Raw genomic sequence first — 23149 nt, forward strand, 5'->3', positions numbered from 1 at the left:
ACCTCTAAGGAGGAAGGTAGAAAACCCTCTGACATTAGATTTTCATCTCTAACTTGTAAGGTTGCTCACTAAATGTAAACATATTATTGTGACACTTCCTATTTTGTTTGTTACCACAGTTAACAGAATAAAATGCAATTTGTTCGTTTTTTTACAATATGGTTACATTTTGAATGTTCCTCTTATTCAGCCTATGTGTTATAGTCACATTTTAATGTTATATAGGTCATTTCCATCCATATTCTGATTTCTGAAGAGTCTGATATTCAACACATGTTCTATCAGTTGTTTTGAATTTTTAAATTATATAAATGGGGGGGGGGGGGGGGTATTTATTTAAATTTGTTGAATATAATTGAATTGTTTTTAATTTAATTGTAGGTTAATAAACAATGTGCTTTTAAAATGTCTAATTAGGATGCAGAATTATTTTGATAAATTAGAGACGGCCCACTTATGCAAGATCTCAAAATATTTATTGGTATATATATATACCTGGCAAATAACACATTTTGAACCATTTTTAAATTGAAATGTTATAGCAGGACCTTAAAGTTAACAAAAGTATGAAAGAAAAGAAATGAACATAAATGACACATTTAGCAAAAAGAGTCCACTTTATCTGCATTCACCCTGTGCATATTTTGCAATAAACTTAAAATATATTGTTTTTATATATAATAAACATTTTACAATGTTTCTCCGTTTTAGTTCGATTATGGTGTTCACAGTGCTTCATGGGATTGTAGTTCTTTCCCTCACTAAATCTGTCTCATTCGTACCTTCACACCGATTTTGAAATACGTTTTTGCTTCAGATCGGTGTTTGTAGTGTTGTGATTCTCAGTGTGGAGTACCGCAAGGCTCAGCACTAGGACCGTTGCTTTTCACCCTGGACACTTTATTTATTTTTCTTCAAATCAATGTTTTTTTGTGATGTTGTGATTCTCCTCATAGCTGGTTGGTTTGGTTCATGGCTTATAACGCTTTAACAAAGACTTCCTTGGGATAAATGAATGGAAAAATACTTTGGGAACCAGCTGTTGCACTCTTTAGAGATTACACTCTGCAATTATTACCTTCATAGCCCAGAGAATAACAAAACAGCACTAAGAAAACACTATTGCAAATACAAAAACGCCTCCGTGTCCATCAGTGATTGTCATGCATAAAAAGGAATACAGATTACATCAAATCTGTTCGTTCGTCACGTTAGGTATGAAATAATTGCCTTTGGAAACCGGTTCGACATCCATTTTGCACACATGGATGAATCTCTGCAGAGGAGAGTCCCGTTCACACCGCGGTCGACCTCTTGGCGTGAAGCATCTCTATGAGCAGGTTGTTGCAGGGCACTTCTCCACACAGGTGTGTGTAACACAGATAGTCCTCGGCCTGCGCGCTCAGCGAACGCACCTCCGCCAGTCGCAGGATCAGCTGACCGAAGCGATCCACACACTGAGGGTACGAGAAGAGTGTGTACTCCAGCAGAGCCCCGTTCACCTGCTCCTGCACACTCTCCACTAACGGCTGGTTCTCCAGGAGCTTCACGTCTGAGGAGCAGGCAGAGCGTTAGAGTGTGTGTGTGTGTGTGTGTGTGTGTGTGTGTGTGTGTGTGTGTGTGTGTGTGTGTGTGTGTGTGTGTGTGTGTGCAGGATCAGTGTGAACTCCAGCAGAGCCCCGTTCACCTGCTCGGGTGAGTGAGTGAGTTTTTGTGATTTATTACGTGATTTATGAGGACATTTCCTGAGTCCTCGTATGTCAAATGGCTTAAAAACATATTAAACAGTGTTTTATTAAAAATGTAAAAATGCATAAAGTTTTCTGTGATGGGTTGGGTTGTGGATGTGTGTGTGTGTGTGTGTGTGTGTGTGTGTGTGTGTGTGATGAGTAGGTTTAGGGGTTGAGTTAGTGTGTGTGTGTGTGTGTGTGTGTGATGGGTAGGTTTAGGGGTCGGGTTAGTGTGTGTGTGTGTGTGTGTGTGTGTGATGGGTAAGTTTAGGGGTCGGGTTAGTGTGTGTGTGTGTGTGTGTGTGTGTGTGTGTGTGTGTGTGTGTGTGTGTGTGTGTGTGTGTGTGTGTGTGTGTGTGTGTGTGTGTGTGTGATGGTTAGGTTTAGGGGTAGGGGTAGGGTTAGTGTGTGTGTGTGTGTGTGTGTGTGTGTGTGTGATGGGTAAGTTTAGGGGTAGGGTTAATGTGTGTGTGTTTGTGTGTGATGGGCAGGTTTAGGGGTCAGGTTAGTGTGTGTGTGTGTGTGTGTGTGTGTGATGGGTAGGTTTATGGGTCGGGTTAGTGTGTGTGTGTATGATGGTTAGGTTTAGGGGTAGGGTTAGTGTGTGTGTGTGATGGGTAGGTTTAGGGGTTGGGTTAGTGTGTGTGTGTGTGTGCGTGTGTGTGTGTGTGTGTGTGTGTGTGATGGGTAGGTTTAGGGGTCGGGTTAGCGGTTGTTTGCGTGTGATGGGTAGGTTTATCGGTCGGGTTAGTGTGTGTGTGTGTGTGTGTGTGTGTGTGTGTGTGTGTGTGTGTGTGTGTGTGTGTGATGGTTAGGTTTAGGGGTAGGGTTAGTGTGTGTGTGTGTGTGATGGGTAAGTTTAGGGGTAGGGTTAATGTGTGTGTGTTTGTGTGTGATGGGCAGGTTTAGGGGTCGGGTTAGTGTGTGTGTGTGTGTGTGTGATGGGTAGGTTTATGGGTCGGGTTAGTGTGTGTGTGATGGGTAGGTTTAGGGGTTGGGTTAGTGTGTGTGTGTGTGTGTGTGTGTGTGTGTGTGTGTGTGATGGGTAGGTTAGTGTAAGTGGACAGAATATACAGTTTGTACAGTATAAAACCAATTACGCCTATGGAATGTCCTCACAAGTATAGCAAAACAAACGTGTGTGTGTGTGTGTGTGTGTGTGTGTGTGTGTGAGGGTGACAATAGCCTGACCCATTAATGGAGCACTTTAAAGCATTAGCAGAAGAGCCATTCACACAGTAATTAAAATGTTGAATAATCTTTTCAGGACATTTGAAGGACACAAATTACTCAATAAAGCTGCTTTCATGTGGGCAAAGAATGAAAGACATCACTGTGACGGAGTGAGAGGAGACGACGAATTCTTTCCTTTCAAATGTTTTCAGTTTTCTCCTTTCACATACGTTTGTTTATTGTGCCTGATGAAATTGTAATTGAACATTTCTAGGAAAGGTTTTGTTGCTGGGTACTAGAGCAAACTGTCTTTCAGGTGGTGTTTTTATTCATTTTAATAAGTGCTTGCAATATTTATTAAACTGTGCAATATACAGTAAGTGCTGCAATTCCTGTCTCCTAAAATCAAAGTATGTTGAAAATACGTGTGACTAGAAGGTCAGATTAAATAAATGTGTTCTTCGGAGCAGTTTGTCAGATATTGCAATTTTTAATACAATTGATTCATTTGATTAATAATTGATTAATTGCAGTATTTGTTGTCCAAAACATTGGTACATTTTTGCTTTATGAATTTTTGCTTTGTAATTGTTCAACTGTTCACATTTTGGTTGAACTCTGACAGCTTACCTCATCTAGCCTTTATATTGGGGCATGTTGTCACAAAGAAATCTTTGTTTAATGTTTTTTTATTTATTCCTGAACAGTACTAACTAAAATGTGCAATAGCTTATTTGTATTATTTTTAATTAATAATGAATTACTAGTTCTATGTTGGCAGCGGTTCTCATCCTTGTTTTGTTCCCTATTGTCCACAACAAAATTTGAAAGCCAATGACTTCCAAATGTTCATGATTTACTGGATATGGATTAAGATTTCTTAAAAGTACTTTTACCTGTAATTTATACCCAATAAAATATTTTGCAGCTTGGCATTACAAAAAAAAATGCATCTGAACGCGAGAACACGACAGCGTTTATTGTGTTTCGTCTGACGCTCTGAGACGCACTCATTTATGATGGAGAGAAAAGAGAAACTTCCATTTGATATTTTGCGAGAATTTCCCAAGTGCCGATGTTTCTCTTGAACACATGGTTTGGAAACAGTGGATTTATTTGCAAATGTTTTGCTTTTGTGATATTCCAAAGTTAAATTCACAACTTTGTATAGAAACACAGCTTCTGTGTCTCACTACGTATTAAAAAGTACAGGGGATTCAGGTTGATTTGGACATTTCTCTTTTATGAATGCTTTTTTTATATTCTTGTATTTCTCTTTTATTTTTTCTTACTTTTGTGAAGCCCTTTGAGATGTAAAAGGCGCTATAGAAAATAAAGTTTATTATTATTATAAAAAGTATTGGGGATTCAGGTATATTTGAACACTTTTGGGGAACCTCATGTGTAGTTCCTCCTCCAGTGTGTGTGTGTGTGTGTGTGTGTGTGTGTGTGCTCAGACTCACTGGGGTTGAAGAGGATGAGGAACTTCAGGCAGGCCATCTCTCTTCTGTCCACCTGAAGATGCTGAAGTCTCCGGGCCAGATCCTGTCCTCTCTGGACCATACTGGACAGAGGCGGTCCCGCGTCACACACCGCCGACAGATCCACCTACAGCACACACACACACACACAGATCTTTCAACATGAGGCGTCTCTATACAACCTCACTCATGCATCAATGAGGTGTGGAGCATTACAAGCCCAAATAACAACATAGTAGAAGCCTGAAAGAGACTTTCTCTTTAAAAAATGAAAATGATGTCATTAATGACTCGCCCTCATGTCGTTCCAAGCCCGTAAGACCTCCGTTCGTCTTCGGAACACAGTTTAAGATATTTCAGATTTAGTCCGAGAGCTTTCTGTCCCTCCATTGAAAATGTATGTACGGTATACTGTCCATGTCCAGAAAGGATAACACGCGGCGACTCGCAACAGGTGTTCGCAGTCGAGTGTGATTGTGTTTATGTGTGTTGGAGTAGACTACGTTTTTCTTGGCTTGTTTGCAGTCTTTTTATCCTTATCTTTACTTTTATATTATTTATTTATTTATTTGTATTATTCCGTGATGGTTCTAAGGAAGATGGGGCTCATATCTTTGCTGGTTTTAATACTTTTACTCAACTTTGCCGCTGGAACATTACCAAACCGGATCCAATATGCACGAGATTTTGTCCTCGAACTGAATACAGGCAGCTTGGTGTCGAGGCAACTTGCAAATTCCCCCCTGTTTAAGGACATTATGGCTTATAATAACTGCCAGCACTTCAGTTCTGAAGAAGATGGCAGGACTCGAGGGAAAATACAGAAAAGAGGCAAAAAGGGTGGCGTGAGGCAGCGCGTGAGAATCTTAACAAGGAAGAGACATCTGCCTCTACCCTCAATAGTCCTGGCTAATGTCCAATCACTGAAAAACAAGGTGGATGAACTGCAGGCACGAGTATCTTAAAGCGGCAGGGAGGTGGAGTATGTTTTTATATTAACCCAAGATGGTGTAATAATGTGACTGTGCGGGAGAACATTTGCTATTGACAATTTCGGTGAGACCATACTACTTGCCAAGGGAATTTCCTCAAGTGTTTCTGTCTGTCGTGTATATTCACCCTAAGGCTAATACTAAAAATGCAAATGAGGTGTTGTTCCCCGTGTTACAAAGACTTCAGTCCATCTCACCTGATGCCCCATGTCTTGTTATGGGTGATTTTAACCGCATTAATTGCTACAAAACTTTTAGCCATTTTCATCAGTACATCACTTGTCACACTCGAGGAGATAAGACTCTTGACTTATGCTATGGATCTATACGAGGGGCGTACAGATCCGTTGCTGGGCCCCCATTGGGCTTTTCTGACCACAGTGTGGTGCACCTGTTCCCAACATACAGGACTGTGCTGCAAAGGAGAGGCGCAGAATCATGGACGGCCCAGGTATGGAATGAGGATGGTATATTGGCCCTACAAGGATGCTTTGAGTGTACGGACTGGTCTGTTTTTCAAGCATCGTCGGACAATATAAATGAGTGGACTGATGTGGTGTGTAGTTATATTTCATTCTGTGTTGATAATGTGATTGATACTAAGGTTATTAACAAGCATTCAAATAATAAGCAGAATTGAAAAATCTTCTTAAGGAAAAAAGTGGTGATAAAGTTGCTCATTCTAGTATTAGGAAGGAAGTAAGAGCAGCTATTGTGAAGGCAAAACATAATTACAAGGAAAAAATAGAACAACTATTCTTAAATGCTGATCAAAAGGCAGTTTGGGATGGAATGAAATTAATGACAGGTTTACAGGAAAGTAATAGAACTATGATATCTTTAAATGGACATGCATCTAATGTGTGTTTAGCGAATTAACTTAACACATTTTATTTAAGATTTAATGTGGATGATGATAATGTGAAGTATGATTCGTGGCGAGGTAATATGGGGTTTAATATCGATGCTCCCACAGTGGCTAGGTTTTTTAAAAGGATAAAAGTAAAAAAAAGCCCTGGACCAGATAATATTAGTGGTAAGGTGTTGAGAGCGTGTCATTTACAGTTAAGTGGCATATTTACACAGATTTTTAACATGTCTCTTAAAACGCAAATCGTGCCACAAATCTGGAAACATGCCACAATTGTTCCTGTGGCGAAATGCAGGAGTCCGAAGGTTTTAAATGATTTCAGACCGGTAGCCCTCACCTCTCTGGTGATGAAAACATTTGAGAAAATCGTGAGAGAGGAGGTATTGAAACATGTAGAAGACAATTTAGATCCTCTCCAGTTTGCGTATAGAGCAGGGACGGGTGTTGAGGATGCCATAACTACCCAAAAACAAGGGCACGACTAGCTTTCATTGACTTTTCATCCGCATTTAACACAATTAGGCCACATGTGTTAGCCGATAAACTTGTCAGATTTTTTAAACTTGATCTGAATTTAGTAGGATGGATTGTCAATTTCTTATCGAACAGGACTCAAGTGTGTGAGAGTCATTGGTTTGCTTTCTTCCAAGTGATCTTCTTCCACTGGTTCCCCTCAAGGGTGTGTTCTTTCCCCTCTGCTTTTTATTTTGTACACAAATGATTGTAGGAGCACATTTGACCATAGGTATATGTTAAAGTTTGCAGATGATACTGTGATTGTGAGTCTCCTAGCAAATGAAGAGACATCTCATGGACCTGTGGTGGAGGATTTTGTCTCTTGGTGTGCAAATTGTAATCTAAATTTAAATATATCAAAGACCAAAGACATGATTATAGACTTTGGAAAATCTCTCCTACTGTTATAAATGGAAGGGACATTGAGCTTGTGGATGAATATCGATATCTTGGTAAAGTGATTGATAACAAATTAAATTGTAATGCTGATACTGATGCCATTAGTAAAAAGGTTCAACAGCGTATGTTTTTCCTAAGAAAAATGAACACTTTTAAAGTATGTTCAGTGTTGACGACACAGTTTTATCGAATCCGTCATTTCTTACTGCGCCATTGTATGGTTTGATTGTATTAGCCTGTCCAATAGAAATAGAAGCTGATTAAGACTGCTTCTAAAGTAATTGGAGTTCAACAGATATTGCTCCAGGACATTGTTAAAGAACGGGTTGTTAAAAAAGCCTATTCGATAATCAACTGTTCACCACACCCATTACACAAAGAGTTTGTTATGCTCCCATCAGGCCGTAGACATAGAGCAATGGGGGGGGAACCAAGAGGTTCAAAAACTCATTCATACCAACTGCTATTTTATTGTTGAATAGCCTGTAACCATTTGCCTTTTTTAACTTGTCTACTTGTGTGTTCCTGTGTGTTCTTGTGTTTATGTGATGTGTGGCACACTCTAAAAAATGCTGGGTTGTTTTAACCCAATGTTGGGTCAAATATGGACTAACCCAACGTTGGGTTAAAAATGCAATTTAAAAATGGACAAACCCAGCCGTTGGGTTACATTTTTAATGTAACCAATGCAATTTGTCCATTTGTTAATTGCATTTTTATCCATTTTTGATTTTGTCCAAAATGCAATTTGTCCATTTTTAAACTGCATTTTTTGACCCAACGTTGGGTTAAAACAACCCAGCATTTTTTAGAGTGTGTGCAAAACTAATTTCCTAAGGGATAAATAAACTAAACTAAACTATGTGACATCAGTGGGTTAGTTAGAATTTTTTGAAGCATCGAAAATACATTTTATTCAGCATTGTATTCTCTTCCGGGTCTGTTGTCAATCCGCGTTCACGACTCAGTAGTGACACTGCTGACGTAAGACGCTGCTGACGTGCACACTTACGCACCATTTAAAAAAAATATAGCAATACCAAAATACAAACAATGTAGAATAGCTTGAATACAGCGTGCGTCTCCCTCAGACTGTAAACAAAGCTCGGGCGCACCAGATAACACGTCAGCAGCGTCACTGCGGAGTCGTGAACGCGGATTGACAACAGACCCGGAAGAGAATACAATGCTGAATAAAGTCGTAGTTTTTGTTATTTTTGGACCAAAATGTATTTTCGATGCTTCAAAAAATTCTAACTAACCCACTGATGTCACATGGACTACTTTGATGATGTCTTTATTACCTTTCTGGACATAGACAGTATACCGTACATACATTTTCAATGGAGGGACAGAAAGCTCTCGGACTAAATCTAAAATATCTTAAACTGTGTTCCGAAGATGAACGGAGGTCTTACGGGCTTGGAGCGACATGAGGGGGAGTCATTAATGACATAATGTTCATTTTTGGGTGAACTAACCCTTTAAAGGCCTCCTGAAATCAAAATGTAAGGTTTTTTTTTTTTTTTTGCTTTTAGTATGAATATATTAGCCGTACGGTTATGAATAAGCTGGTGTGTTCCAAAACAAGGTCAAAATTCGCATGAAAATGGATCAGGGATTTTATGACATCACCGCCGACTTCAGCTTCTCATCACATCTTCTGTCCAATCACATGCTCTCTAGAATCTGAAGCTCCGCCCCTTACGCTATAAACACCACCTGACCAAAGCGAGCGTTGACTCATCACGGAGCGATATGGGTTTGAGTTATTTAAACGCTCCAGTTTCATGAAGTTTTCCAACTGTACGTTGGTTAGAAACGAAATGGCTAGAGTTTATTCACACTTCTACTGTTGAATCCAAAGTATCATCAGCGCTCGGATTCGCTTCCATGGTGCCGTCAAGTACGACTCGCAGTCTGTAAACTAAGCGCTATTGGCTATTTGAAAAGGGGGAGGAGCCATTCAATATGTCCCGCCTTAGCTTCCTGTTTCAGTGGAGATTACATCAACGCATCAAACAAAGCTGCGCGATCCAAGGCACTTCAGTGGGGCTTTAACTAAGAGTCAGCCTCCCTCCCCCCCCCGCGAATATATGAGTCACTGACGAATACAAAAGCATATTATGCAAGATCAGCATTTCCTGTTTGAGACGTTTAACACGGATACCCCATTCATTAGACTCTTTGTACTGAAATGTTCTGCTTTTCCATAATGACGTTATTATAAATGATGGTTTGGATAATCTCACCTCCTGTCCTGTGATGAGCAGCAGACTGTTGTCTCTCCCATGATGCACCTGTCTGCAGATGTGATCGAGAAGCAACAGCTCGCTCCAGCAGTTATGCAGCAGTCGCATCTGATCTCCAACCTGAATCATGGGAAAAGAAGAGTTGTACTGGGCTCACAGGATCAGGCCTCTATGATACCGATTTAAAGCATAATATTGTGACTTAAAGTCCCCCTGTAGTCAATCATTTTAATCCTTAAAACTCGTCTTCGATCACCAAAATTACATATTTAAAAGTTTTTTTCCTTAAAAAAAAAAAAAGCCTTACAATATCTTGAATGTAACTCGACACCCTTGCCTCATTTAGTATTCGCGGTTCTATGAATATGCAAATGAGCCCCGCCTCCACTCACTCACTAAGCTCAGAGATCCACTGGTTGATGATCACACGTTGATCTGATTGGTTACAAGGTAGTTTGTGACGTCAGAAACACCAGCGATTTCAAAGCGTGTGTTTGAGACTGTCTTTGGTTCACTGCAGTTTTAAGGAGGAAATACTCAGTAATGCTGTCGACTTATGAAGTTACACATGGTTTGTCTTAAAGCATATTAAAAACACCACATAGACACATAAACTACATTAGAAACTTGATTTTCACCACAGGGGGACTTTAAGTGTCAGGTGTGGGTCAAGAATTGTGAAGACTTTGAGGGCGTTATTTTAATCCAAAAATAACCAGAACAAAACTTAAACTTCCCCAGTGAGGGAGAAACACAGGACTGGAGCAAGACACGACAAACAGACAAGACCTCCGCACGATAACATAGATGATGATCTGGCACAGGACACACAAACCCACGGGACAGAAAATAAACCCAAGACAGACAGAAGCACACATGATGTCAGGAGCCCGACACACACACTCAAACACACAAGTGTCACCAAACTAACAACGACACCAATCCCTGACACTTAAAGGGATAACTCATTCATTCACTCGCCCTCTTGTCGTTCCAAACCTATTTGACTTTCTTCTGTGGAAAATGGGCTGCGTCCGAAATCACACACTTCCCTACTATAGGCGAAAACCAGTATGTGACAAAAGAAGTATGTCTGAGTTCATTACATGATGGACACTTTACTCTCCCATGAGGCCACAGGATTGATGAATGGCAGTGAAGCGACGCTGGTAGATCACATGATAATGACAACATGGCGGATGAAGTACGTCCAGATTACATTCATACTATATAGAATGTACTTGTTTAGCGGTCGTGAAGTTATTACTTATTAGTCAAAATAAGCGTCTACTCAAGCGATTTCAGACGCAGCCATTGTCTTTCAGTCTGTACAATGAGATTTAGTGTCATCAATAACTAAAACAATGAAAATTTTGTTTTCAAATTTTGAAACAAAAAACTTATGCTATTATTTCTCATTTTAAATAAGTACTGAAATTACTAAAAATTATTTAAAGCTAAATAGAAATAGATTTTTTTTATGGAAATGACAAAAGCATATGAAATTGAAAACTGAAAATATAAAAATAAATACTTCACTAGTACATAATACTAAAACAATTCGATGTTGTTTTGGACCCCATTGAAAACAAAAGAAGATATTTTTCATTTATTGCTCATCTTTCACTTGACTTGTGTTGGCAAAAAAAACTAAATTCAATTTTTCTAAATATACATTCCTTTGCGTTTCACAGTAGAAAGAAAGTCATGGTTTGGAACGACACAAGGTTCGTAAACAGATGATTTGATTGGTCACAAAGCTGTGTAAATGAGTGTGTGTGAGAAAGCCCGGGTCCAGAAAAGCTCCAGAAACGGCATAAAGCAGCCCAAAAAAAGGAATAGGAATAGATATTTCACACATGATCTAAAAACTAAATCTAAATATTTCAAAGGCTTTACGACAATTCTCCTCTCAATTAAAGACCAAAACAACAAGTCCAGTTGGTTTAACTCAAACATCCACAGCAGTGCAACCCTCGCGTACAGATGAACGCCTGAGCAGAACGAGATCATAAAACGAGCGCTGTATTTACGATTGCAGACGATGACCTCTCGCACCTTCTCACCTCTCGTCCTTCATCAGTCCCGCGTCTTCCTCCCCCACTGACCCTGTGTGTATTCAGCGCTCTGGTTTTGAAGGCCACACTGTGTCAGTGTTCAGGAAAGCTCTAATAGAAGTGGAGCGCCACATACATCAACCTCAGCACTGACACAATCACTCAAACCATATATCCACATCTAATCCGTCCCACTTGACCTCCCTCACACGAGTGGCACACTTCAGATCGTCGTGCACAAACCTGAGTTTAATAAAGCCCTTTTGAGTCCGAATGCACCGTCGGGAACAATGCGGCGGAGAGGGAGCGTTGCATGGGATTCCTGAGTTATCTTCTGCGCGGAATGTAATTAATCTGGCATGCGTTTTCAAAAACTGAAACATTTTACGCATCACTCGGAATCCTGACGCGAGTTGCCATGGCGACAGAATGGAATGCGACGGTCACGCAGGTGTGAACGTGCAAAAACAAAGTTCCAAATTCTACACGATTTGCTTGAATTCATTCCAGCATGCAGGCACTTATCGACGGGATATTCGCTGTAATGTACAGTCAAACCCAAAATGTATTCAGACACCTTCAACATTTCTCACACTATCACAGTCTATTCGCTATAGTTTATAAAATGGTAATAAATATGAGCAGAACTCAGCTGATATTTGACTGGTTTTGTCCGTCCTTCTGTTAGACTGTCTCACACATGAATTATGTTGAATATCTGTCAGCTGTTAAATTTAACTACACAATTAGATAATACCAGTTTAGCTCAACCAATCACCAAGCAATGCTTCATTCTGTTCAGTCTGTGGTGTAAAAAGAGCATTAGCAATTAAAGACAACACACTTCAGCAAAACATGATCAGCTCAAAGTGTCCCAATCATTTCCGGTCCCAAATTTGTATAAATTTTACTGGTAGTCACAGTATAGGGTATAATGTCTCAGCTCTCCTCGCTTACATAAATGAACTATAGTGTCCTGCACACACTAGTAAAAACATATCAAAAATGATATCTGGTGTCTGAATAATGTTTGGTTTGCCTGTATGTTGTTCATAAGAGGTCAGAGCGGATTCAACACTGTATCTGTTTGGGAATGAATGATTAGCAACACTCCCTGATGTGAACTGCAACTGAGTGACCAGATCTGATATATTTAGCTAAAACTCCATTAACAGCCAGTCAAAACCTTTGGACAGCGAGCAAGAATTCCTGACTTTGACACTTCGACGCAGATATCAGCCATGCTACCACAAAAATTGAAACATTCAAATGTAATCTTAGTTTTAAAGCCACTTGACGAGAGTATCTGAATGCCTCTGCGTCCCCGGCGTTATCTTGCACGGAGATACACGATTCGGCGACAAAATAGCAGACTTTCTCCAAAATACTTTGGCTTTTATTAGACAAAACATTTATTGGGATGATGGACTTATCTCGGATCTGTACCTTTAGTTCCTTGAAGAAGACACAGCTTCTTGCCCACTCCACGATGGAGAAGAGCGTCTGATCCGCCATGACGCACAGCAGACTGAAGGCTCGAGGTTTGTCCAGCTTCCCTCGGCCGCTTTGCTCCTGGTGGAGATACGCACAGATCTTCCCTCGCACCTGCAAACACAGGGAACCATCAAACACTGACCAGTGCATAAGTCAAGTCACCTTCGTTTATATGGCGCTTTAACCATGTGACTTTACAGTGATAATAGGAGATGAATGAAACAGAGATTGATTTGGCTTTACAGCAGCTCTAGAATAAAGTTATTGTCCTGCTAAAGTCAGTTTTTGATAAGAATAGTGTGTGATATTAAATACCTTCACTCTGTTTTTAACTTAAATACCGCATTCATTGAAAAATAGCATGAAATGTGTTATTAATAAAATGTATTATTTTATGTGGAAATAAATGGTGCAAAATTCAGAGGTGAACATTAAAAAAATACAAAATATGAAAGAAAAAATAGCAACCCTTTATGGTCATACTTTAGTTAAGGGTCCAATTCTAACTATTAACTATGATTTTTGCCTTACACTCTTAATGACTTATTAATAGTTAGTAAGGTCATTAAGTTTAGGATTAAGGGATGTAGAATATGGTCATGCAGAATAAGGCATTAATAAGTACTAATAAACAGCCAATATCCTAGTGATATGCTTGCTAGTAAGAAACTAGTTTATAGTGAGAATTGGACCCTAAAATAAAGTGACTGTACAAAAATACAGTACTGTACTGTAACTACATGTACTCAGAGGCGATCTTTGCTGTTCGGAGGACCGTCTCCCATATGAGAAAAAAAGACAGGCAAACATTTCATGCAATGCAACTGCAATTACTGTATCTTTGTTAAATTCAACAATGTTATCTCATATTACACTCCTAATAGTCTATTTATAAACGCACATCTGGGACATGTGGATTCCACGCTTACCAGATGTGGGCCGACACTATGTTGCTGTCCGTGAAAGGCCGCTACAGAATGCACTTACTATAGGGTTAGGATTAGGGTTTGGATTGGTTTAGGGTTAGTTGCATGTAATTATGCATAGTTTTCACTATAGTAACTCTGCATGTAACAAATTAAACAATGACACGGTAAAATAAAGTCATTGTACCTACTAGGGCTGTCAAAATGGCTGAAAAGCTCAATTCGAATTTCTTTCTTAAATATTAGCAAAATTCGAGTTATATTCGAATTCTAAAGGCAATACTTAATGTTAGAGGAAAAAAGTCCTGTATTGTCTCCTATGCCCACAAGAGGGCGCAAGCGAGCGCAATAAGCAAATATAAACCAAATCAAGCATCGCATCTTTTTTGAAAAAACTGACATTCACTTTTTAAAGTGCATAAACAACTGTTCTTGAATAAAATATAATTTCCTTAATGTGCATGCAAGGAAGGAAAAGTAGTTTACAATAGTGCATAAAACTTTGTAAGTGCATCAGTAACCTGAGAAAACACGCTTCAACAGACAGCGTAATGTAACGTTACTACATGAACACAAAATAGCAAACCGCCATTCAGAAACAATCCAGTTCTACTCACTATATCTACATATTATTTGTCAAAAACACCAGAGCATGCGAGTATGGTCAAGTAAGTCGTTGCACGATTTTTACCACCAGCTGAGAGGGTTTTCGTCAGCAGGAAGAGCCTTTTTACGACATTTGACACTTGCCATCATCATGACACACCAAAAATTCGAATGCACGTTTTTTATTTTTTATTCAACGAATATTCGAAATTCGATTTTTTATTTGACAGCCCTATTTGTACCTAACAATAGTTACTGATCGTTAAAGACACCTAATATAAAGTATAGGTGTGCATTGTCTCATTTATAACTCCGGCTGATGATTCGTACCTGCTCCTCATCCGGGTCGTAGCTGACGAGCTCCAGCACCAGCTGGGGAAGCCCGGGGTTCATGGGACTGGAGTGAGGGGACTCGGGCATGCAGCCGTCAGGGTACGGGTATCCCAGAGAGGAGTCTGGAGAACTGGAGTACACATCCGGGTACTCCGCTTTAATGGACCTGGGAGCGCTGTACTGGTACTGAGCCGGGAATGAGCCGTAGCTCTGCAGCGCCACACTCAGGGCTGGAGGACAGAGAGGAGGACACTCGTACTCCGGAGACGAGAGAGGCGGGGGCTGGAGGACCGAGAGCGACCCGGGATGAGAGTACTCGGTCTGACCGGTGGACAGGAGGGTCTGGTTGCCCTCGATTTTAAAGCCGCTGGCTCTGATTAAAGCTCTCTTCTGCTGTTTCAGCGCACGGTCGCGCTTGTACATGGGCCCGAACTTGTTCCTTCCCCCTCGCATTCGGTCCGCACGGACAGCTGGGAAAAGAGAGAGAGCGACAGGATGCAGTCAAACTTATAACACACTTTATATTAGATGTCCTTAACTACTATATATGTGCTTATTGTGTTGATGTTGTGTTGCAAAACTCGGTAACAGTATTGTACAGTGACCTTGTTACACACGTTACATGTAATTACTGTAGTAGTAACTATAAATTGTGCATAATAGCATGCAACTAACTTTAAACCAACCCTAACCCTATAGTAAGTACATTAAATCTCAGTCATTAAATGTATAATTACACTGTAACACGGACACCTTAAAACAAACGGTTACACCTTATTAGGTAACACTTTATTTTAGTTAGTCTTTGTTACACACATTACATGTAGTAACTATAGTAATTACTATAAATTGTGCTTAATTACATGCAACTAACCCTGACCCTAACCCTATAGTAAGTACTATACATGTAGATAATTCATATTACTCAGTACTTAAATGTATAATTACACTGTAACAACGACACCTTAAAATAAAGGGGTACAACTTATTTCAAGGTGTCCGTGTTACAGTGTAATTATTCATTTAAGTACTGAGTAATGATATGTACATCTACATGTACTTACTATAGGATTAGGGTCTGGTTTAGGTTAGTTGCATGTAATTAAAGGCAGGGTCGGCAGTTGTTTTCCAAAAAAAAAAGTTCACATTTTTTTAAACTGTCTTTATATACCAATACATAATTAAAATGTAAGTACTCTGAAAAAGAGAGTATAAAAAGCGAGTGTCTGTAGTCCTCTCAGGGCTGCAATAAACACAGCTACTTATTCCATTCGCTCCCACCCCCTCCCTTCTGGGCTCCTTCCAAAGCCACGCCCCCAAAACACATGAACGCGCGACGCCCACCGCTCAGCTGGAGGAGGACGCGTTTGCCAGCGCATGTAGTGACATCATGTCAGAATCACATGTAATAAAATACCTAACTTCACCTAACATGGCTGTTAGTACTCACTCACTATCAAGCTAGCATATCGATACTGGTAAAGTTTAAAATATATTGAGTTTGATTTGGTAATGAGCTAGTAACATAAGGCAAAGCTAAAAACAGGTTGCATTGATACACGTTTTCCCATTACCATCAGTTACACTGTGATGAAGGTGAATTTCGTGTAAGATTCATAACATATACGGTGTTTTGCATGTAAGAGCTTCCACGGTGAAAGCACTGTTGGCTCTGATGAGGACTAACGTTACACTAGAGACAAGTAGCCTACCTTTCTACCTTACTAGCTCCTTTTTTTGCCTTCGCTGACTGTATATGCAGGTACTGGGGATTTTGACTACTCTTTCTCTGCCATAATTGTGATTCTTCCTAGCTTCCGTGCCTCTTCCCCTCCTCGAGTCAAACGGGTGCGCGCATGTGGGCGGCTCCTGTAGCGGCGGCGGTGGTAGCCATGGTAGCGAGGGAGAGTGATAGTCGCCCAGCCAATCATTTCATTCGTTCCGAATGGAAATAAGTAGCTGTGTTTATGGCGCCCTGAGAGGACTACAGACACTCGATTTTTATACTCTCTTTTTCAGAGTACTTACATTTTAATTATGTATCATGCAGGAACATTTTAAAAGTACAGTGTAAAAACATGTACAGTAGTGGCCAAAAGTGGAGTTCTTACAAGTTCGATTAAACCATCAAAATATGAGGAAAATATTTGGTTGCACTTTATTTTAAGGTGTCATTGTTACAGTGTAATTATATAATTAACTACATGTACTTACTATAGGGTTTGGTTTAGGGTTAGTTGCATGTAATTATGCACAATTTATAGTAATTACTAACCACATGTAACGTGTTACAAGGACACAGTAAAATAAAGATTTACTAAATAATTTTTTTAATACTTTAAATATGAGGAACGAACAAAACACTAAACATGTTTTTTATCTGACAAAATTATTCTGCAAAAAGCTACAGGTTTTATTTTACTCTGCAAAACAAAAAGCTGAGAGGAAAAAGCATACACTAACTACAACATAATCAGTTATTCATATTTTGTTCATAATTTCTTTGTATGACAGCCTGGACAAAACTCATGTCGGCACAATTTGGCATGTTTCTTTATTTATCACAAAAATTGCCAATGCAATATACTAACAAAGTCCAAAGAATTTTGGTAACACTTTATTTAACAGTGTCCTTTACATGCAAGTTATTACTATATATGATGCATAATTACGTACACCAAACCCTAACCCTATAGCAAGTACATGTAGTTCATTATTATTACTCAGTACTTAAATATATAATTACACTGTAACACAGACACCTTAAAATAAAGTTTACCCAAATATTTCCCTCATATTTTGATGGTTTAATCGAACTTGAATGTCATTATTAGCAAATATGTTATTAAAATAGAGTGTTTCCCAAATTTTGAATAATATTTGAATAAAGGGTGAAGATTTTTCTAGGCATGTTTTCTAGGCACTCACATGATTGATTTAAATGTTAGTTCATAGTATTAAAGACACATTATATATTATTTACATCTTGCAGATGCACTCCTCATCGGATAAGTGGGATATTTTAGGAGAAGAGTGATTAAAAAGCCAAATAAAGCAAGGAATGCTTGGCACGGTTTAGCTTTAGTAAGTCAGGCGAAGGCAAGTGGATATTTCTCTTCATATGGATATTTTCCGCTGTGGTTTTGGTGAGTCTCCATGAATCCGCGAGTCTTATCAGCGCGTGAGGAATGTGTCACAGGCGCGCGCGGAAACAGGTGCTTCTCTGCACTCGGCCTGGGAATCGCGCGCACACAAATAACACAACGTTTTACACCAAATAATCAATTCAAATGGATTTGGAAGACAATATAACAGTTTGTTAACTAATATAAATCTACATGTTGCACAAAGTGTCAAGACATGTTATTTATTACTTTTAAGTTGATTAAGGCAAATTTAGATGCGTTATAGTTATAATACATCTATGAGTGAATGTTTTTTAATAGGATAAAAATTATTTTAATTCTTGAGCATGAAATATTACATTCAATGTTTTCCTGTTTTTTCCAGATACTGACTTTTTGGTAACACTTTATTTTACAGTGTCATTGTTACATATGCTATATACTATAATAACAGTAAATGATGCATAATTACATGCAACTAATACTAAACCAAATCCTAACCCTATAGTAAGTACATGTAGGTGCTTGATATTACTCAGTGCTTAAATATATAATTACACTGTAACAATGACACCTTACAATAACACAGGTGTTACAGTGTAATTATATATTTAAGCACTGAGTAATATTAAGCAACTATAGGGTTAGGGTTTGGTTGTAGTTGCATGTAATTATGCATAATTTACTGTTATTACTATGGTATGTACATGTAACATATGTAATAAGGAGAACAAGGGGTAACACTTTATTTGGTCTGTTACACATTTTACATGTAGTAATTATAGTCATAACAGTAAATGATGCATAGTTACATGCAACTAACCCTAATTATACAGAAAGTACATGTTGTTAATTAAAGTGTAACTGATTTTTGTTCTGAGTGAGGAGTGACCTTCATACCTATATAACACATGATATAATATCATTTAATAAGCATTATATTGGGCTACGTCCCAACACTCAACAGACAGTAATATAATCAGGACATTCGTGGCGAATCCTTGACACGAGGCTGCTTTAGAGCACAAGCCCAGTGTTGTTGAGAGTGTGTGTGTGTGTGTGTGTGTGTGTGTGCTCTCACCCTCGAGCCTCATGCCGACGCTCAGGCACTTCTGGAAGCGGCAGAACGGGCATCTCTTACGCTGGGTTTTGTCGATGCCACAGTCCTGGTTCTGTGTGCACGTGTATCTCTTGTTATTCTGAACCGTCCTCTTGAAAAAACCCTGTTATGATCATGCATAAAGGATTATATTCTGTCAGCTGTTAAAGAAACGGTTGCATTGTAATCTGTTCTAAATTAAAAGAAAATTTTGGAAATTAGTTTTGGCTTTTTTACAGGAATATTGATCTAGATCTAATTTTAAGGTGTCCGTGTTATAGTGTAATTATACATTTAATGACTGAGTAATAATAATTAACTGCATGTACTTACTAGAGGATTAGGGTTTGGTTTAGGATTAGTTGCATGTATTTATGCATAATTTATAGTGCTTACTATAGTAATTCCATGTAACAAGAACACTGTAAAATATAATGTTACCCTCTACACTCTTAAAAGAACCTTTGACATCCATGGAATCTTTCCATCGCATAAAAGGTTCTTTATAGTGGAAAAAGATTCTTTAGATGATTATAATGTTCCGCACACATATGGTTATTTTAAGATCTGCTTATTGAAAGGTTCTTTGGGGAACCAAATGGTTCATGTGGTTCACATTTTTTAGAGTGTAGTCAGTTTTTGAAATCCAGTATGCATTTGCAACCAAAAAATATTATTAATAATAAATACATTTCATTAATATAGGATAATGAACAAAGACTGTTACATAGTAATGCTTTCCACATCAAATGGTAACACTTTATTTTACAGTGTCCTTGTTACATATGTTACATGTACTTACCATAGTAATAACAGTAAATTATGCATAATTACATGCAACTAACTCTCAACTAAACCCTAATCCTACCCTAACCCTATAGTAAGTACATGTAGTTGCTTAATATTACTACTTAAATCTATAATTACACTGTAACAATGACCCCTTAAAATAAAGTGTAACCGATTAGCTACAATAATTAGCCTATTTTTTCAGTGCACATAAACTGTGGTTTATAACTATAACGCGCTCTAGACGCGTAAAGAGAAATATGATGAGGTCGTACCTTACAGCTTTCGCAGGTCAGAAGACCGTAATGATACCCGGACACTTTATCTCCACACACAGGACACTGCTCCTCCAGCTCCACATCTGCGGGGAACTCCATCATCACAGATCTCCAGATCAGCTCAGTCCTCGGTCACTGCTTCTCGGACAGACGCTGAGGACACAAACATTCGGAAAATTAATATCGATAATGATATATAGAGAAATAAAGACACGTGCACGTGCATTCTGACAACAGTATCAGATCCACAAAACAACTTCATGACACTGTAAAATACTCAGCGCGATCAAATACAGCGACGACAGTGCACGAGTGGCAGTGTGATCAAAAGTGTGTTATGAAAAAAATTAAATAATGCTAGAGATCTGGAGCTCACAAAATATCTGTTTTACTTCTGGGCACGCAGAGGAAAGATGGGGTTTTATCATATTGACTCCTGTCATTTCTCCTGACCACACACACACACACACACACACACGCGCGCGCGCGCGCGTTTTATAATTCTAAATAGGCCTATTCTAATAATAATTATAAATATTTGATTGTAGGATTAGCATACTGTTTTTATTAATTTAATGTATTGATAAATAAATAGTTTCATTCTTCAATAGGCCTACACACTAGAAAACCGAATGGTTGAATTTACATGTGGTGGAGTTTATCGTTCGGCTCATTTCTTCTCCTCTCTTTTTAAAAACTGTTTTAATCGAATTCGTTTTCTGAATGTTTTGTGAATATGATACAGAAAATGTCCTTGTTTTGCGTCAAAGCACTGCAATATTATTAAATAAGGAAATATTAAAATGATGGAAAAAGCTAAGCTTGATTAAAAAAAAAAGAAGAAGAAGTTATTATTTCCCTTTAATAACCTTTTCAGTGAATGAAAGCAGGCTATTTATTCATCCACAACTGAACCTGCAATGCATATAAATGAAACTCTTTCTGGTGATATTTCATATCAATGTTTAACTACATGTCTTTAAATGAAAATGCATATCGAATGAAACTCATGAATTCAGGCTGTTAGTGCGATTCACCAGCAGAATAACCTTTGAAATAAGGTATTCACATTATAGGGAAATGTTTGAAACACTTTTATATTATAGACGAGAAGCTCGTGCTTCGATTATCGGTATTAATCCACATCTGTATTTCGATCATAATAACTGTGCATCACAGCATGAGAACTGAAACTTAAAATGCGTGACGATGAGAAGCTCGTTTTCGAACAGAGTCTCTTCAGAATAATTGTCTTTCAACCAGATAATGTAGAGACTCACCATTAATGTGTGTGAGCGTCTCAGGCGATGAAACACGGTCCGATCAGTCGTTCAGAAACTCCAGGAGTGAATCTAACAGGTCTCAGGTCTTCTCGGGTCTGCGCTTCTTCACACGACTGGAGAGGTCTTCATTGGATAGCGCGCTCATGTGACAGATGATGCGCGCTCCAGGCGTTTTATTATCAGTCCAGCAAAAGAAAAAAACACACCATTGATCGATTGGTACAATAACAAAGAAAAAAACAAATTGTTGTTTAAATTTTGTTCTTATTTTTATTGTTGTATTCTCTCTGGTTTTAATTGTTTTGAAAACATTGTAGCTTATTATTATCGAATTATATAGGCTAGGCTAATTATTTTCTGATATAATTATGTTGGCCAAACCAAAATATTTAGTTTGACATGACAGCCAAGGTTGTCCTATTTAAGATACACAAAGACTTAAAACAAAGTTACCCTGCTCTCTCAGAGATAGAGAATATTCATGGAACGGTCAAGGGTTTTATGAAGTTATTAAAAAATGCGTTCAAATTTTTGAGGCTAATTAATTACGTGATGCTCTTTTTCCCCCCGACCGGGTATATTAAAAAAAATACATACAGTATGATTCAGGTTTGAATACATTTTTATGATGAAGATTTTATATATATATGTATATATATTTTTTTCGTCGTTACTTTTATTGAGGCCTATTTGTGAAAAGGCACGTTTTGTTCAGGTGAAATGGAATAAACATAAAATAAATAAAAACTGCATATGACTCAAAAATGTTTTACCTTGAGGACGTCTTTGAAAAGAATTATTGTATGAAAATGAAAGAAAAATATTTTTTACTGGTTACACCAATAGACATTGACATTTTGAAGTCATCAAATCCGATATATTGTATAAAAGCACGTGTTTCCCAAAATGCATGAAACCAACATGAATACAAAGATTACATTTCTATGAACTTGTCACGTGCATTTTAAATACAGTTTGTAATTCTCTCAAGAGAATACGAGAGGATCTAATGTTTCATTTGCAATAGATATAGGCTACGTATATCATAATATATGCGCAGAAGTAGATATATCATTTGATCTTGTTTATTCGTTACAGAATAAAGTGTATAGCTCACTTTGAATTGTTCACACTCAACGATCAGCTGAAGAAGACCTGATCTCACACACACATCCCCAGAAATAAAGGTATAAGCTGTCACTGGGACGGTACCCTTCAAAAAGCTTCTAATATGTACCATTTAGGTACTAAAATGTACACTTTTGGTACCAATATGTACCTTTGAGAGACTAATATGCACTCTTTAGGTACAAAGGTGTATCTTTTTTCCTGTGCTTGGGTTATATGTGTGTTAGTGTCGCTAGTGTCAGTGAGAGTGTGTGTCAGTCAAGGATCATCTGAAGAAGACCTGATCTCACACTGCTCCTATAGCTCGTGTGTGTTATGTGTGTGTTAAACGCAGTGTCGCTAGTGTCAGTGAGAGTGTGTATCAGTCAAGGATCAGCTGAAGAAGACCTGATCTGCTCCTATAGCTCGTGTGTGTTATGTGTGTGTTAAACGCACGCAGTGTCGCTGGAGTGAGAGTCAGTGATAGTGTGTATCAGTCAAGGTTAGCGGTGTTATGCCGGCTCTGCTCAGTCCCTGATATCAAGCTCAAAGTGAAGACATCACGCGATGCTTTGACTCCGGAGAGACTATTTTCTGCTTGCCGAGCATTCCTGTCCTCTACTGAAACACCAGAGTCT

The 23149-nt window shown here is 38.6% G+C and overlaps 1 protein-coding gene across 1 annotated transcript; it reads right to left on the reverse strand.

Moving 5' to 3' along the window:
- Positions 1–454: 454 nt before the first annotated feature.
- On the reverse strand, positions 455–21562 carry nr5a1a (nuclear receptor subfamily 5, group A, member 1a). The gene is made up of 8 exons (XM_084388798.1): positions 21402–21562; positions 20119–20274; positions 19037–19178; positions 14828–15300; positions 12918–13076; positions 9415–9534; positions 4367–4511; positions 455–1552 (listed from the first exon to the last, which is right to left on the reverse strand). The coding sequence occupies exons 2-8, from the start codon at positions 20221–20223 to the stop codon at positions 1296–1298; spliced, it is 1401 nt and encodes a 466-aa protein (XP_084244924.1). The 5' UTR covers positions 20224–20274; positions 21402–21562; the 3' UTR covers positions 455–1295.
- Between the last annotated feature and the right edge of the window lie 1587 nt (positions 21563–23149).

Source organism: Rutilus rutilus, assembly GCF_951802725.1.
Source record: "Rutilus rutilus genome assembly, chromosome: 19".
In the NCBI taxonomy this organism is placed as follows: domain Eukaryota; kingdom Metazoa; phylum Chordata; class Actinopteri; order Cypriniformes; family Leuciscidae; genus Rutilus; species Rutilus rutilus.